At 45.3% G+C, this 17083-nt stretch overlaps 1 protein-coding gene across 6 annotated transcripts in view; it reads right to left on the reverse strand.

Annotated features, from left to right (window-relative positions):
• RNF25 (ring finger protein 25) overlaps positions 1-17083 on the reverse strand; it is a 533791-nt gene that overhangs the window by 179946 nt on the left and 336762 nt on the right. For all 6 annotated transcript variants that reach the window (XM_069651598.1, XM_069651601.1, XM_069651597.1 and 3 more), the window contains 2 exons: positions 11880-11949; positions 10373-10444 (listed from right to left, as the gene is read on the reverse strand). In XM_069651598.1, the coding sequence (XP_069507699.1) occupies positions 10373-10444; positions 11880-11949 (142 nt within the window). The remainder of the gene's footprint in view (positions 1-10372; positions 10445-11879; positions 11950-17083) is intronic.

Genomic DNA, 17083 nt, shown 5'->3' on the forward strand with positions numbered 1-17083 from the left:
CTTGATCGGATCAATCTCTATCCCTTGCTTAGACAGGATAAATCCTAAGTAGGACACTGACGTAACCTCAAATTGACACTTTTCCGGTTTGATCAGTAGCTGGTGGGACTGAAGACGCTGCAACACCTGTATGACAAGTCTTCTATGCTCTGCAAGGGTTTTGGAAAAGATTAAGATCTCATCTAGGTATACCACCACCGTTATGAACAACATGTCGGAAAACACCTTATCCATGTACCTTTGGAATACGGCTGGGGCGTTTACCAGGCCAAATGGCACCACCCGGTATTCATATAAGCCAAAGGGGGTGCGGAATGCAGTCTTCCACTCGTCCCCCTTTCTTATACGCAGCAGGTGATAGGCACCTCTTAGGTCAAGCTTCGTGAAGTAGACGGCTCCTTGTACCGCTTCTAATATGTCCCGAATCAATGGCATGGGATATCTGTCACGGATGGTAACCTTATTCAAGCCTCGATAATCTATACACAGACGTAGCTCTTTGGAATCCTTCTTGGGGATAAAGAACAAAGAGGCCCCACAGGAGGACCTTGATTCTTGAATAAGTCCGTTCTGAAGATTATCATCCAGATAATTTCGAAGGGCAGTCCGTTCAGGGAGCGATAAGGGATTCATACATCCGAAAGGAACCACGGCTTCTGGTACGAAGTCGATGCTGCAGTCCCTCAGCTCTATGCGGGGGCAGCTTCTTGGGTATAGCATCCATGAATACCTCGGCAAATGCCTGATATTGTAGAGGGATAGAAGAAACTATCACTGGATTGTGGATAGGTCTTCCTGTTTCAGCTCCGACATCTGTGGTTCCGGCAATGGAAAGTTCCATACAGTGGGTCTTACAGAACTGTGAGTCAAAGTTCACCTTATTATCTGTCCAGTTGATGTGTGGGTTATGTTTTCTTAACCACGGAATCCCTATTATCAAGGGAAAATGAGCTGCTCTGATCTGGTCAAATACCAGAATCTTTTCATAGTGGCCCATCATCATCTTGAGCGGGAATGTTTCAGAGGTAATGGGTCCAGATGATAAAGATCTGACGTCTACACCCTCAACTGGTATGGGAGCAGACTTGAGTCTGGTAGCTACCTGGTGTTCGGTTGCCCATCTTAGGTCCATGAAATTTCCCGCTGCTCCACAGTCCAACATAGCTAATACCTCAGTGGGGGCAGAACCAGACAACCAAAGTTTAACCTTGAACACCATCAGACTGTTCTCTTCCGGGTTGTTTAAGGTTCTTGTGTTGATGCAAGGGTGCTTGTCAATTCCCCCGACACTTCCCTTGCAGCAGAGCGGGGGCTGAAGTTTTCCTTCCGTCGAGGAGGTACATCCGGGCAGTCTCTCAGTAGGTGTTTGGAGGAACCACAGTACATGCATAACCCGGAGTTCCGTCTTCTCTTTCTTTCTTCTGGAGTCAGGGGGCCCCGGGTGGCTCCGATCTGCATGGGTTCTTCTGCAATGGTTGAGGGTCTTGTGAGAGGAGAAGGGGAAGGGAAACCTAATGCCTGAGAGGTTCCTCTAGGTCGTCTTCTTTCTTGTCGCCTTTCCTGTAGACGAAATTCAATCTGGAGAGACAGAGTTATCAGATCCCTGAAAGAAGCAGGTCGGGCTACTCTAGCCAGCTCATCCTTAATTTCATCATGAAGGCCTCGTCTGAAAATGGTCTGTTGGGCCGAATCTGGCCAGTCCGTCTTGGCTGCTAGTCTCTGGAAACGGGAGATGTAAGTTTGCAAATCCGTGTTTCCTTGGCGAACGTCCAGAATGGCTTCCAAAGCAGAATAGAGTACTTCCGATCTGTCAAACCTTTCCTTAAACAGCTCCAAAAAACGGTCGTAATCATTTAAGGACGGGTCATTGCTTGTAACGAACGGCGTTACCCAAGATAATGCGTTTCCAGAGAGGTTAGCGATGATGAACCCGACCCTTGATCTGGCCGTATCATATGCATGGGGCCTGAAGGCAAAGTACACCTTACAGACATCAAGAAAGTCCTTTAGACCACCAGGATACCCATCATACTTTCCGAAAGAGAGTGGCATAGTTGGCAGGTCTCCATAGTCATCACGGCGTAAAATGACCTGTTGTCGGAGTGCAACATTCTCCGTTCTCAGGGCTTGCACCTCCGCTGTTAGATTCTGCATCGCAGCTACCAGTTCTTGGTATTGCTCCAAGGAAGCCATCGTGTGAGTAGGGCGTTGTATGCTGTCAGGTTCCGGTTCCAGTTCCCCCTTCTCCTCACCTGAATACTCGGAAGTACGTTCCTTAAGTGCTGTTTCAGGCTTCTTCTTGTCCTTCTTTCTTTCTTTGGGCGGACTTTCCTTTAGTCTCCGTCCTTTTCTTTCGTGTAAATAAGGTCTGGCCCCTCCAGAGGCCACCGTGACAGAGATGAGAACCTACTCAAGGGGACCTCCAGGAGGGCCAGCCTCGCCCCAGGGAAAAAGCCGGAAGGCGGAAAAAACCCTGGTTCTGGTGCTTTGCAGATGTGGGGAAAGTTGAGTTTCCAAAGACCAAAGTCCTGAGATGATCCAACGGGATGAGAAGGGCAAAAGAAATAAGAGGATGGAACCTAATAAAAAAAAAGGAGGAAGTACCAAAAATACAGAGAGATAGCACTAGAGCCAACAAGGGAATTGCTATGGAAACTGAAAACCTATACAGATGGAATCATAAACAGAAATAAGTAGGTACGGACAGGCGCCGTGAGCCTATGCTGAGAATCACAATGAAAGTACACAAACACAAAGTAAACTCGTATGTAAAAAGAAATCAGCTATGCAGAATAGGCAAGCTCCGCGAATGTACGGAGCAGAAATGGGAGTCGCAAGAGCAGCTCGCGTGTAGAACGAAGAAAGGAAGCAGTGCGGAACGGCAGGCGCCGTGAAGATAGGAAGGAGAAATGAAGTCTCGAGAGCAGTTCGCGTGCAGAACGAAGAAAGTAAGCAGTGCGGAACGGCAGGCGCCGTGAAGGTAGGAAGGAGAAATGAAGTCGTGAGAGCAGTTCGCGTGCAGAACGAAGAAAGTAAGCAGTGCGGAATGGCAGGCGCCGTGAAGGTAGGAAGGAGAAATGGAAGTCGCGAGAGCAGTTCACGTGCAGAACGAAGAAAGTAAGCAGTGCGGAACGGCAGGCGCCGTGAAGGTAGGAAGGAGAAATGGAAGTCGAGAGAACAGCTCGCGCGTAGAACAATGAGAGAAAGCAATGCAGAACGGCAGGCGCCGTGAATAGAGATATGGAGTCTAAGCTAGCGGAAAGAGGAAAACAAACAGGCGAACCGAAGTAGAGTAGCAGGGAAAATACAGCGAGTAGCCATAGAGGTTAGAAAGGACTGATAGCAACGATACTATAGAATGAATGACAGAATAGAAATCACGAGAGAAGGATTCAGAAAAGCGGAGCGCAGTAGCGAGAGGTAAACAGATACAACGCACTGGCTGGAGGGGCGGAGCCGGAAGATATAGTGCGTGCTGCCATCTTGAATGAGGACTAAAACGTTACCCTGAAAAGGTCACTGCCTCCAACCCTTCCAAAGTCTCCACCTGCCGATCCTGACACCTGCCCCTTCCACTGTCTGTTAGGGTCAATGCCAACCACATATTTTGTAGGAAGGGTTACTGCCAAATCGCCAGTCTGCGCATGATGAATAAAGGTGCCACTACAACCATCAGGCTGCTGCGCTTTATTGCGTATCTTGCTTTCTTGATATCATCCGCAAGTGGATCTAACATGGGTTGTCGGAGAAGTCAGTTGTGGGATGTTTGTGTAGTAGGTTGAAGGAAGATAAAAGGGCAGATGAGGCGGCGTTGGATGTGCTAAAGGCAAGAGGAGGATATGTTGACATCAACAGGCTAAGGGGGTACAGAGGAGGTGGTAACATCAGGAGTGTGAAAGTGGTAAGGAGGAGGCAGTATGAAGTGGTGGGAGCTAGGGTGAGAAGGAGGAAGGCAGCCCTGAAGTTCAACAGACCAGGATGGTTCCAGTGGGCTAGTTCAGCTCCTTGGTAGGACCAGAGGGTGGGAGAAGGAGGAACGAGATCCAGGCAAGGAGGCTAGAGGAATAGTCCAACCAACCAAGGTTGTGAGGCCCAGTGTTCGCTGCAAGGATGGAGACCAACCCAAGGCCAATGTCCGGTGATAGTAGGTGAAGCAATGACCCATTGTACAAGCTTAACCCAGTAGAGAAGCTACATCTATATTAACAGTTGGCCAGGAAACAGCCACACTGAACCAGAACTGGTAAGAGGGTTCAGGAATCCTAGGAAACCAACGGGACAGAGACGTTTTGAGGGTTTAGGAATCCTAAGAAACCCAGTGGGAAATATATGGTTTGATTTCTTCATTGTTCTGTTATTTCATTTTTTGTTCCATGTAAAAGAAAAGTAAACCATACAGTTAAGGTGGATTTCAAATATCAGCTATGGTGGGAGGATTTTGGGTGGCCCCTCTATTATGGTAAAAATGGAAGATACTGAGAGGTTAGCCAAACCCAATTAAGGGGAGGTAGCAGAGTGGTGCCAGGAAGGAAGTGAGAGTGGTCTAGGACTACAATGGACCTCATTACCGGCATGGCTACCCCCAAACCCGGGTCCAGGTCCCACAAAATGGGAATAACCGGGTCATTCAGACCTTTGCGGGCCTGGTAATGCCCATTCGCAGGATCCAGAACATACCCATTCCAATTTGAGCCCCCACAGGGCTCAATGGGAATGTGGAGGATGGTAACAATAGACCCGTTCGTAATGAGTCCGTTGCTACCATCCAGTTCTGCTAGCGGGTGCCGCTCTGCACGTCTGGTCTGACCAGGCCTGAAGAGCGGCCCCACGAGCAGAACTCGTAATGTGGCGGTAGAGTGATAACGGCACCGGGAGCACTACTGGCACCAGCAGCACTCTAGTTTGGTTGATAGTGTGGTAGAAACAACCCTGCTGCCATCAGGTTTGTCTTGGACACATCATGCAAGTAATCACAGAGTTGCCTAAAACAAAATTAAAGGTACACAAGGTATCCCTACCGCAGCTAACTGAAAAGTGAAGTGTGCAGTGAGAAACAAACAGGTAATTTCACAATGGAGGACAGAGCCCTCCTGCACCGATAACCTTAGGGACTGATCAGTACCTCAAAAACAGATGAGCTTAGAAAGGCAAGGGGAGTAGAAGGGCTTCACTTGCCTCCAAAAGTCAGGATAGGTTCAAAGAAACAGCAACGTTTGGGGAATCCTTAGATGTCTATGGAGGGAAATGAGCAAAAAGAAAAAAGAATTCCTAGCAACCCTGGTGGCCACCGTGGCTCTTGTGTTTATGGTGGGTCAGGGAGAGCTGCCTGTAACAAGCCTATGTGGTACTTTTGTAAGTGTCCTAGGGGAAGGGGGTGGTCATGTTGATTTTCATGTTCACCCATTATGTTTTCATTTTACTGGTGAGTATCCAGGGCTTTTATTTATTTATTTATTTATTTGCATTTTTAAAGCGCTCACACTTTGTACTGTGCAAGCAGGTTGTTTAGGTCAGCTGACCTAACAAAATGGGCTTGGGGATTCCCCAGACCTATGGAAGGGTTCTTGAGTGGCTAATTTGTGGAGGGGGGTCAGTGCCCCATAAATGCACTGCGGAACCAGGATGAGGGATCCCAGATCATCCTTGTTTTCCCCTGGTCTCTCCATTCAGTGGCTCAGAGTGACACTGGGGCCCGTGAGTCGCTTTCCCATTATCTGCATAGCCAGGCAAGAGCTTCTTCACAGTTTATAAAACACATTTTGGGAACAAATTACCACCCAACCCCCACAACAATGAAAATAAAAGGAAACAAATAAAATACATCAATATTGGTAATCATTTTCCGATCAACAATGTAACAAAAGAGGCAAACATGCTTCTATCCACGGTAAACAGGGATCCAGTCCAAGTAAAGCTCTTGGTATTGATAATGCCCTCTACAAACCTCAGACTTCCTATGGAGTCACTGTTTAAAGAATGAATGAATGCAATTGGCTTTCTTGTTTTCTAACTAAAGCCCCAAACACAAGTTTGAGGTAGGGTGTGGAACAAAAAGGAAACCACGGTCTATAGCACAGCAGAAACTGGAAGCCACAATCCTTCACGAGCAGCCGCCCGTTTACTAATAACTGGATAGAACGCATTTGTATGGGGCAGGGGCAGAGGGATTTACCCCATTGATACAATGGAGAGTGCATGATATATCATAATTATCCATTGGTATTCATCCATACCATCTTCCTACATACCATTCCCAGTGTTCGAATTGAAATGGGGGGGGGGAGAGGGGTGGAAATGTCTGCAGCAAATAGGGAGGCGGCTAGGGAGGGGGGACTCAATTCGGGTAGCACTGGAATAGCAGCCTTAATGGCTTAACACAGGAATATAGAACAGGTACTGATGTTGTAGATTTCAGCCTTGTGGTGCATGAGGGTGTACGGGGAGGAGGGGAAAGATGTTTGCTTGGGGCTGCCTTGATGCAACAGTCAACAAACTGACTCCACAGGAGGGGTCCTGTTTTAGCTGGCATTGAATCCCTAGGTGAGACAGACACGAGTGTCTGGGGCCATGATGGAGACATCCGAATACAATAAGTCTAAAAAGAAGACCCAGATATTGCTTCCCCAGTGGGTGTTATATGGTACATTTAGCTGGAGCGGGCACAGAGTGGTGCGGCAAAGACTGTGGGTACACTTGAAGAGGGCCAACTGGCAGAAAGGCAAATGGAGAGGCAATTGTGTTCCTGGTAAAGGGGGAACAAATCAAAAGCAGAATTAATAGTTCAGACGTTCCTCTCTGAAACCTTACCCAAATTAGCCCCATCGTAAGTATCCTTTGAGCTTCAGAGTCCCTCTGCTGAGCCTAATGTGAGAGGTGGGGGCTTGGCATGGAGAGGGATAGAATGGCCCTCTGCCCGTCTATCATATTTATTGATGACAAAGGGGGCAGGGAGAAGATACAAAGTGGGGATGACTTGAGAGATACATCATCTTGATGTGTAGGACCAAACAGTCCAGACACTGACCACCAATGATCTTGACTGATGCTTTCATATCCCAGGGGGAGAAAAAGGACCTATTGAATTTGATGCAGTGGTCGGGCGAAGAGATGTCGCCACCACTCTGTCTAGCACTCTCTGATTCTGACAGTATGTATCTGGTACCATTACATCATACCATTTTTGTCAGTGTCACAGGCAATTGGTACTCAAACTAGTGCAATGTTAGTCTTTGCAATCCCTCCGTAGGAGGTCTGGTATTAGGTGGTTTAGGATTCAGGAAACATTTCCATTACAGAGGAAGCCTAAGCCTCCGACCTTGTGATGAGTCGTCATCTGAATGATATAGACAGGGAGTCTGAGAAATTAGGTGCAACTAATAGTCTTCATACTTTGCTTCCCTGTAAAGAAGTTCTCAAAGGCCAAGGGATTGCAATCATGTAAAATGTCAAACCAATAACGAAGCATGTTCTTAAGAATCTGAACTGAGATATACACAATAAACGGACACATGGTGTGTTCTGGCCAAAGCACATTCTGTGTAGATTAGCTAAAGCAGTATTTGCTGTTACTGCATTTCTTTAAGACAGTGACTTGTACAACATGCAGGAGCTCATTATACAGCGCAAGCAAGATGACAGTCAGGAAACCTGGACTATAAAAAAAATACAGAGCGCTGTAACGAACATTGTTAAAATGCGTGTGATAAGAGGCACAAAGTAAAGTTGAAATGCTTAGGAGTGACTGAACTTTAAAGCAAGAGATAATACCTTTGACCGAGTGGTCTGCCACCGCCTGGGTACTCAATCGAAGGTCTCTATAAAAGGTATCCAGCTGAGAAGTAGAGAAATGTGGTCTGAGCCCGGCATAGGGAGACCAATTGAAGGTTTTGTGTCAAAGTGGGTCTGAGTCCGTCGGAAGGTTACCCGGGTGAACAGCAAATCACCCAAGAAGTTGTATGTGAAATCCTAAGAAGAAAGGAACTTTAATGTTTGTCGGATTACATCAGGCCCTCTGGAATAAGACGTTCAATGGCAAAGAGACTTTGGCACAGAAGGCCCTGATGTTGAAGTTTTGAACTACATCCTCGTGCTAAAGAAGCCAAAGAGTGTGCTAAACTCGAGTGTTCCGCCTTGCCCTGTGCTGAAAACATGGGGAAGGGAAGCCAACAGCTTGAATATCCGGACATATCATTTCTTGAACACTTTTCCGTTGCATAATAATGTTTCCCACACTATTTGTATTTAGAAGTAAGGATTGGCAATAGGTTTATTACTGTAGGCCCTTTTATTTCGACAGACTTTACTAGGACTGCGTTATTATTTGTTGGTCGTAGCTTGCTCCAATCTTTAGAATTAGGATTAGATGGGCGTTTTTCAAACCCAATTGAAGTTTAATAAACACCCTTGAAATGTGATCACTTGTGTGTCTTACTGTTTGATATCATGCCTTCCTTACAAGCATTGTCAAAACGATCAGTTTTGTTTTGATCGTGATTTCTACAGTGCAACACTGCCATTTTCATGGCCTTCAGGCAGATCTGAAAACCAAGGGGGTTGAGATGGGATACTTTGTGATATTGAGGGAAAAGCACAAGAGAGCCTTTGATATGCTGTTGGTAGCTTCAATTCAGATAAAACATTCACTGTGTGCTAGTCTGTTTTTAGTTGGTCGACATGTGGTGTTTGGTGCATGGCTGTATATTGGTAGTTTATGTGCATTTTGAGTGTTGGAGTGTCAGAGTGTCTGTAATTTTGTGTGTTTTTTTGCGGTGGAGATATGCGTTTGATTTCTTCAGTGTTGGAGGGTGGGTATGCAGAGCATTAGAGAGTTTTTAGTAGGGTTAGGCAGCGGTAGTCCACCTTTTTTCTGTAGGTTGTGTTGATCCGTTGGCTTAATATTATTCTATGATGTTTGGGGTCGGGTGTTTTTTTTCTCAGGGTGATCCTGTTTCAGGGTTTCTATTGTGTTGCGCTGGCAGTTTTCCTTCGCTGGCGTTTCCCCTTTAGCTTAGTGAGTTAAAGAGCCATGTTTTTAACAGTTTCCTGAAATTTCAGCGATCTTCCGTTTTTCGTATTTCCTTTGGAACCGAGTTCCAAAGTCTCACCGCTATGCAGGAGAATGCGGATTGCCTGAATTTGTGCTTTGCTATTGTTTCGGTTCAAAGCGAATGTCGCTGCTGGACCTTAGAGTTTGTTTTTTTGTTTTGCCCGTGGATTGCTATTCAGAGTGTTTTGAAGAAGAAACCTAGCCAATGTAATGTTCTCAGTGCTGGTGTGATGTGTTCTCTCTTAGTGAGGCCGAGGAGTAGCCTTGCTGCTGCATTCTGTATAGGTTGTAGTTTTTTCATAAGATATTCTGGCATTCCGAGATAGTTGCTATTGGCGTAGTCTATACTTGACATGATGCGATAGATGATCGCAAGTGTTCTGTGTGAGAAGGTGAAGAAGGGGAGTATCCTCTCAATGGTGTTTAAATTGAAGAAGCAAAGGGGCAATCCAGCCTAAGCACAAAAGTTATAGGAAACTATAACTCAAACCATACACTATGGAGAGACATAGAAAGGTCAACCATAAAAAGAGTAAAAGACTAGATAAGAGGGGGGAAAAATATTGCCCCTCACCTAGGGAGAAGGTAAAATAATTACAAAGACCAAGCAAAAGGTTCTGGGGTTGTCAGGAAGATTTATCATAAATATGAAAATCTTACCTAACAAGTGTGCCGAAGGCTGCTGATAGTTTTGTGTAGACATGGGTTAGGCATTTACCAGTCATCTTCATAATAGTACTAGCCTGGTCATAAGATGGCAACAGCTAGAAAATGGTGTGTTCACCCAGGCATATGATGGCCTTTCCTGGCAAATGCTATCTAAAATCTAAACACAAGCCAAAACTGTTGGCTTTTTCAATGTTTGCTTTTAACAGTTCAGTGAAAGCAGCAGATAGAAATAAATGGGTAAATGCACACTTGGTTAAGGCATTTTAATTTCACCAGTAACACATTTATAGCAGTTATTAAGTCATTAACTCTCAGCAGACCACTTAGAAATAACATGGGAGGCCACAGTTTGATGTTGAGGCTTGATGAAGCAAGCTCAAAGATCCCTGGAGGATATATTTTGGGTGGGCAGGGGCAGGTAGTGGGTGGGATTGGCGATGGGGATTAACATGGCCATTGGCAGTAAATGGGTGGGTAAAGAACCAAAAACACCCACACGCTGCATGTCCCTCCTCAAATGTCATCTTTTCAGCTGTACTCCATTGAAATAGTTCCATGTTCGATGGAAAGTGTGCCCACAGGTGACACATGCCTTAGATTTTAAAGGTTAAGACAAGCCCCCACCGGCCCCACAGCAGACATGGCTGCATCTCTTACCTGAAATCCATACTGACAGATCACACACTCGCCATAGGGGATGTTATTCTCTGTGAGAATTTCCTTCGCTTTCTGCAGAAATAAAGGGGATAGGAGTCAGCGAGTTCACCATTGCTACAGTAGCAAAGGCACAGTATGACCCAAGGACTCTTACTCCCCGACACATTCATTAGCACACCTTCATCGCTCGCATACATATTCCCGGAATCTTGCAGACCTTCTGTGGTCACGTCACACATCCTAGTGTGGAGCTCTGCGTGTAGTGTGTTCATTAGCAAAGATGTTAAATTCCTCTCTGCCCAAGCACTGCACTCTGGCTAGCCCCTAGACATGCAGATCCTACATGTGACTTGCAAGCACACCAGCAGAAATAGACACACAAGGCTTACTCCCTGGGGATGCCTAGAACTCTACCTGTTATGCCATCGCTCTTGACTATCAAAGGTTTGTCGCAGCCAATAAGCCCAAAGGCAGTCAAAGCATTACATTTTACCACACAATATGCCCTTTATTTTTTTAAACGTTACATTAAATGATATTAATTAAGAAAGGTAGCAATAACTTTATTACTGTAGTTTGTGTAACATGTTTTGGCTTTATAAATACATGTTTTTTCTGTTTGTACGTACAAAAAGAAGTCGGAAAAGGATAAGAAGTGGGGCTGAGAGGAAACAGCAGCCCTACAGATACGACAGTATATATCTTTTAGAACTAATAACTATTTGGTATAATTGATATACTTACTGTCTAACTTGAGTTATTGGTGGTGCTCTGTGTGGACTCCTTGTAGCCCTAGACCACTAGCACACTTTTCCTGGGTCTGAGTCTTGACTGCTCAGCTACCATACCTTGATTGAGTTTTGGTTAATCTCTCAATGTCTTTCATGTTGTACCATGCTCACACCTAGCTTTCAGAAAAGCTGCCAAAACACTACTCTTCACATAACCACGCCACACTTCAGCTACCTAACCTAGACCGGCCTAAATGCATAATGTAATGTAATGTTTCACCTAAATGCATAATGTATTGTACTGTTCCTGTAACTAAGTGTAACTACACGTAACAGCGCCGCAATGCCTAGCGGCTGCCTTGTGTGCTATACAAATGTAAAAAATAAAAATAAGTACAGTGGCCCCCCAAAATCCTTCCACCAGGGCTGATTTTGGAAATCCATCAAAACAGTACACAATGTATTGACCTTGGAAAGATGGCGGACTCCCCCTCCCAGAACTCATACTTGTGTCCTGTTGGCACAACACAGATGTCATGTGTGAGTGCCCGAGTCGCTGAGCAGGCTCAGTGGTGCAAGGGTGGAAGGTGTACCAGGGATTGCCAAGAACCATTTATAGCACACAAAAGCAGAATTCTGAATAAAATACTTTACACACTTACCACCACATTCAGCCGCATGCCCTCTACCAACATTACCATCTCACTCTGGAACAATCACACCTGCACACATTGGTCATGCATCTTCACTCCCCAACAGCAACAAGGCACACTTACCACAAGCAGCTCATACAGCACAGGTCCTCCCAGACCAGATTCTGCCACGTGCCTCAGGTTCTGAGATATACTGGAAAGAAATGAAGGAAAGAGTTACACACAAGGAAGGATCCAAGGAGTACAGAGAGGAATGCAACATTGAAGAACAGTTGGAAGATGAAGCTGGGGCTAGAGGCAACAGGCGGTAAAGGAGAACAAGTGGTGGTGGTGGTGGTGGCGGGGGGGAGTGAGGGTTAACAAGGGAGAAAAGATAAGGACCGTGGTAGGTCTCCACAGAACAGATGGGGGATCTGGGGCACAGGGGAACTACCTACAACTCCCCAGAAAGGCTGCACTAATTGTTACCCTACAGTTTTTTCCCCCAGTTGGCCGAGATGCTCAGTGGTTATAACCAGCTTTTTTAGACAATGCTGCAGCCATTTTCCATTTTCAGGGAACAACGGCTTACTTCCTGGAGGTCACCGTAAAATGGCAACAATGTTTTTCGAAAGAACAGTGAGACTCCACAGCTAGGCTTTTTGTTTTACCCTACCTGCATAGAAGTTGGGTGGCAATAAATTGTTTTGTCCTTCCTGAGACTCCAGAATGAGATCTCTGGCGGTTGTGTGAATAAGATTTGAAATTCAAGGCTGAATCCACATTCTGTGCATTTGGCCTGAAAGAAGCCCAAGAACGCTTAAATGTGGCATTCGTTCCTGCTTTGATGGCACGCAAAGGTTGAAAAGTGCAATGAATTGGATTGTAATCTGCATGCGCATTCAGATTTCAGGAAAGATGATGAGGGGTTTCTCCGCCATATCTTGGTCAATCGCTGGGACAACCCCTAAGCATTCTGAAAGAAGGCTTACTAGAGGCTGACATTGTGCTGCTGTGGCTAAGATTTCTAGAATGTGGCCTAGTGGACAGATTTTAGGAGGTAACGCTAGTTCTAGTGAACAGTGAACTCAGAGGTTAGCCAAAAATAATCAAGGTAAACATGAAGAGCAGTCGAGGCTTTTCTCAGGAGAGAATGAGTGGGGTCAGGGGCACTTGATGAGTCCATACATTATAGAACACAATAATTCAATTTAGACAGGCAAGTATAAAAATAGTTATTTATTCCAGGCATTTTGCACACACTGGAAAATAAGATTAAGATGTGATATTATTGCAAAACACTCAAACATATAAATTCAGCAAAGGCGCATAAATGCATTAACAGTCACTTATTCAACAAGAAAGTAGCAAACACAGTAATGAAGGAACCAAGTCACAAGTGAAAGTCCAATCCCTAAGAAGAATGGGGCCTTGTGCCCAAAAGTCACCGGAGCCACAATGATTCTCACCAGAATGAGTCTTTGCAGACAAGTTATAATTTAGTTGTGTTGGTGAGGGTTCAAAATACTTTTAAACAATTCTACTAGGCAAGTAAAGTGTTCTCTTGTATTTCAGGAGTTATTATCCAAGTTCGACAGCCAAAGGGCACTTGAATGGAAGGTTTAGGAAACAAAGGGACTCCCAATGTTATCCTATGGAGGACAGGGTGGACAAATGCTTTGAGTTTACTTACACCTCTGACTCTGATTTTCCCAGATGACTTGATGGGTCTGCTGAAGGTGGGGGTTGGTTCTGGTGCGAGGTGCTCAAGAGCTGCAGGTGCAAGGATTCTTCTGGTCAGGTCCAGATGCAGAATGAAGTCCTTGGTGAGGCAGATTTACCAATGCAGGCCTCTCCAGGACACTTCACAGAATGGGGCAAGGCGAATTCCAGTAGCGGTCTCCGCACAGAGGCGACGACAGGCATCCTTTCCAGTCGCGGTCACAGTAGCTTCTCTAGGACAGGATCCCTTGTTGCTGGGATGTAGATATTCTGAGGGAAGGCAACTTGTGCCACAACCTGGCAACTACCAAAGGTCTGGGTGCAACGGGCGAACAGCAACGCTTATAGTGAGGTAGCCCAAAAGAGAGCTGGTCAGCCTACAGGATGGTCCAGGGATACTTCCAAAGGCTCAGGATGACTGGATCCTTGAGAAGGCGTTGAGTCTGGTTGGTTCCATTAGTACAGGGGTTGAAGCATTGCTCATGTAGTCCAACAGGGCTTGAGTTGGCCAGACACAAGAAGGGATGCCAGGCCTCTTCAAGGGTACTCTTCGGATCTTCAGTCGATTGTCGGTCTACGAGGGATTCTTGGCTCCAACCTTAATCTGAAGACATGGCTGCAGGAGCACTCTTCCTATTCAAAACTCAGACTGGAAGCAAGTCCAAGCCCATCAATTTTAAGGATCTGCACAATTCAAACAGCCAGCAGTTGTTCAATCAGGGACCAGACCGTCCCACCCCCTTCCTGGGCCACACACACACACAAGAAACACTAGCCCGCAAAAGCAGCAGCTTTACCAGGCAAGTGCATGACTGTATAAGGGATTTCCTGACCTGGCAAGGCAGGAAGAAAGCCAAACAACAATATGGCCAAAGAACAAGTGAAAATCTAGTGACATGAGCATTTTCAGGTACTAGCCACATTTAGTAGCCATATGCAGTAAATGCCAATATTCACACTAGAAATAACGCAGAAGTTGTAAAAATGTATTTATCTTTAGGCGCCACATATAAAAGTAACCAAAAATCCTAAGTGTAAAAGGGTAGGGTGATAGAAAAGAATCCTCACCGCACTGCATTTTAAGATGCTGTGTACAATGTTAAAAAGTCACAGAATCCAAAAAGGGACTGATCAGCTTCCCCATAAAATGATCAACAGGAAAGGGAAGTGAACCTGAAGGCTTTACTTCCCATGAAAGAACCAGACATGTTCAAAAACAAAGCAAAAGATTGGGAGTCCATAGGAACTATGGATGGAAACTTGCCAAAAGAGAAATCTTTTCCCAACAGTGGCATTAGTTGTGATCTCTGGATCCGAAGGCAAAATGTTGCCGGCTTCTGCAGAATATAGACTTCTTTAGTAAGCAGGGCAAACTGAATCAGCCTTCCCTTCCCTCAAACCAGCAGGACCAGCTGAGTTACTCACTACAAGAGCATCTTGTTCTCTATAAACTTCCCTAGAGGACCAGAGGCTACACCTCTTTAGAACTGGCAGTTGGTAGAACCTGTGAACTACAACTGCTAAAAGACGCACACCACTCCGGGGCTCAAATAAATCAAAGGCTTACAGTCTTTGAATCACTGAAGGACTGTTTCTATCACTTATCTGATGAGACCCCATCTTCTGCTACCGAGCCAGCTGCATGGTACCACAGCATTAGATTTCACTCTCTGGCTCTGCAACATCACCCACGGCCCTTGGGCTGAATGCAATGCTCGTGGTTCTGCATATCCAGAACACTCTTTATTACACTGTGCCGTGTGCAGTTGCTGAAAGGTTTACAGCTTCTATTTCCCATAACTGTGAGGCCTTGGCATTGTCTATGACCCATTGATTAACATTGGCCACCAGCTGCTTTCTAACTGTGACATGCGCTGACTCTTAAAACAAAGCTGTCATCCTATGACTGCACAGCTTTGATTTTGGGTTTATACTTTTGAGTAACACCGAGTTACCCCCATTTGAAAGACATTATGACACTTAATTTTGAACTCATTAATTGAACCTTTGAACATCTGAGTGATTTCTGCAGAATGCACTGCACTAACTTCTGTACCCAACAGGTTACTCATCTTTTATAAGCTGCAGTTTCATCACTGCAACTTTTATATGAAGACTAAATTTGAGCAAATATAATGTGTCGACATGCCCTTACTGTGCAATTACTCCAGGGATCGAAATTGGGATTTGTTGACCAGGGGCAAAAAGTAGCTCCATGGCATCAGGCATAACCAGTTAGGCAGGTGCTACCTTCTGGGCAACCAGTAACCTAGTACATGGTGTGCAGCAGATCTAACCTTGCTAAAAATGCAAACATAACTTTTAGAGCACATTGGAGGACATAAAATGGACAAAATGTACTGTAATTTCGAACCCTGTACTCTGTTGCACTGCAACTTTGAACCACCCTTCACTCCTAACAGTAAAGCCTTGATGGATTTTCCACGTTTACTCATGGGAGAGTTCGACATCTAAGATCAAGCTTGCCACCCAGGTGTGGGATGATATTCCCAAGCCCTACACAAAGGGCTTAGGAAAATGTTCATAACAAGGGCCTACTCTGGAACAAACCATGTGGAAGAACTTAATGGAATACTTAGGTTCCAAATATCACCCCAGACTTCACGCATCTGGGGATGCCTTCTGTGGAAACTCCCTACTCTAAATGTAGTCAGTGAAGACCAAGTTACTCACAATTCCTTTGTTACTCTATATATTGTGTATCCTTCAGTAGTTTGTGCAGGGCAGTTCCTGCAGAGTTGTTGCATGTATAGTAGGAAGGTGGGAAATGTGTGCAAGGTACCAGGGAAAGCAGAGGTCAGTGGGCCACATGGGAGCCAGTACCCACATAGGGGGCGGCATTATTTAAAATATGAGTGACCATTGAGGGCCAGGTCATCCAGTGTAAATCTGTTGGAGATCATCCAGACCCTGCATACGGAGCCCACGGTGGAAGAGAACAAATTAAAATACATACCTCTTAGAAGTAATAAATGAGTTAAGCATGGGTTGGCCAGAGGATACCTTCTCCCCACGTCCCTCTTATGAGTGTCATTAAGTGCATTTTTGGGGCACTAATCTGGTGCTGAAAATGGGTAAACACATTCCGGCACAGAATTTCTAGGTTGATACTGAGTGCTTGGTGACTGTTTTAAGTACCCATGTGCTGCCCTATGGCAGGGGGGACAAATGGAGGCTGCATAATGGTGCTGGATCCTGCCCCTTAAATGTAGATGGCTCCAAGACAGACTTTAATCTTGTCATGGGTGGGGTCCGCTGCTGAAACATCCTTCTTGCCTGGATTGAAGGCTTCTCAGAGGCCAGTCAGGCACATCAAAAGATTGGTCATCCAAGGAAGTGGTCTGATAGGCACTCATTGATCCAGTCAAGACAGGAGTCCCGAGCCATGTGACCATGGTTAAGGTCAGGCTCTCTAAAGACCAGTGTTTTTTTTATTTTTTGAAACTTTAAATTTGGCAAGTACAATTAAAATATAGCAATACGTCAATGTTTACAGGTATAGTCATTGCTCAAAGGACACACAATCAACCACCATACTACATACATCCTTAACCAGCAGTTTCATCATAGTGCAATACTTGGTCTTTTGCAAGAAATGCCTGAAA

The sequence above is a fragment of the Ambystoma mexicanum genome, chromosome 3p (genome assembly GCF_040938575.1).
Source record: "Ambystoma mexicanum isolate Mex_15411 chromosome 3p, UKY_AmexF1_1, whole genome shotgun sequence".
Lineage (NCBI taxonomy): Eukaryota > Metazoa > Chordata > Amphibia > Caudata > Ambystomatidae > Ambystoma > Ambystoma mexicanum.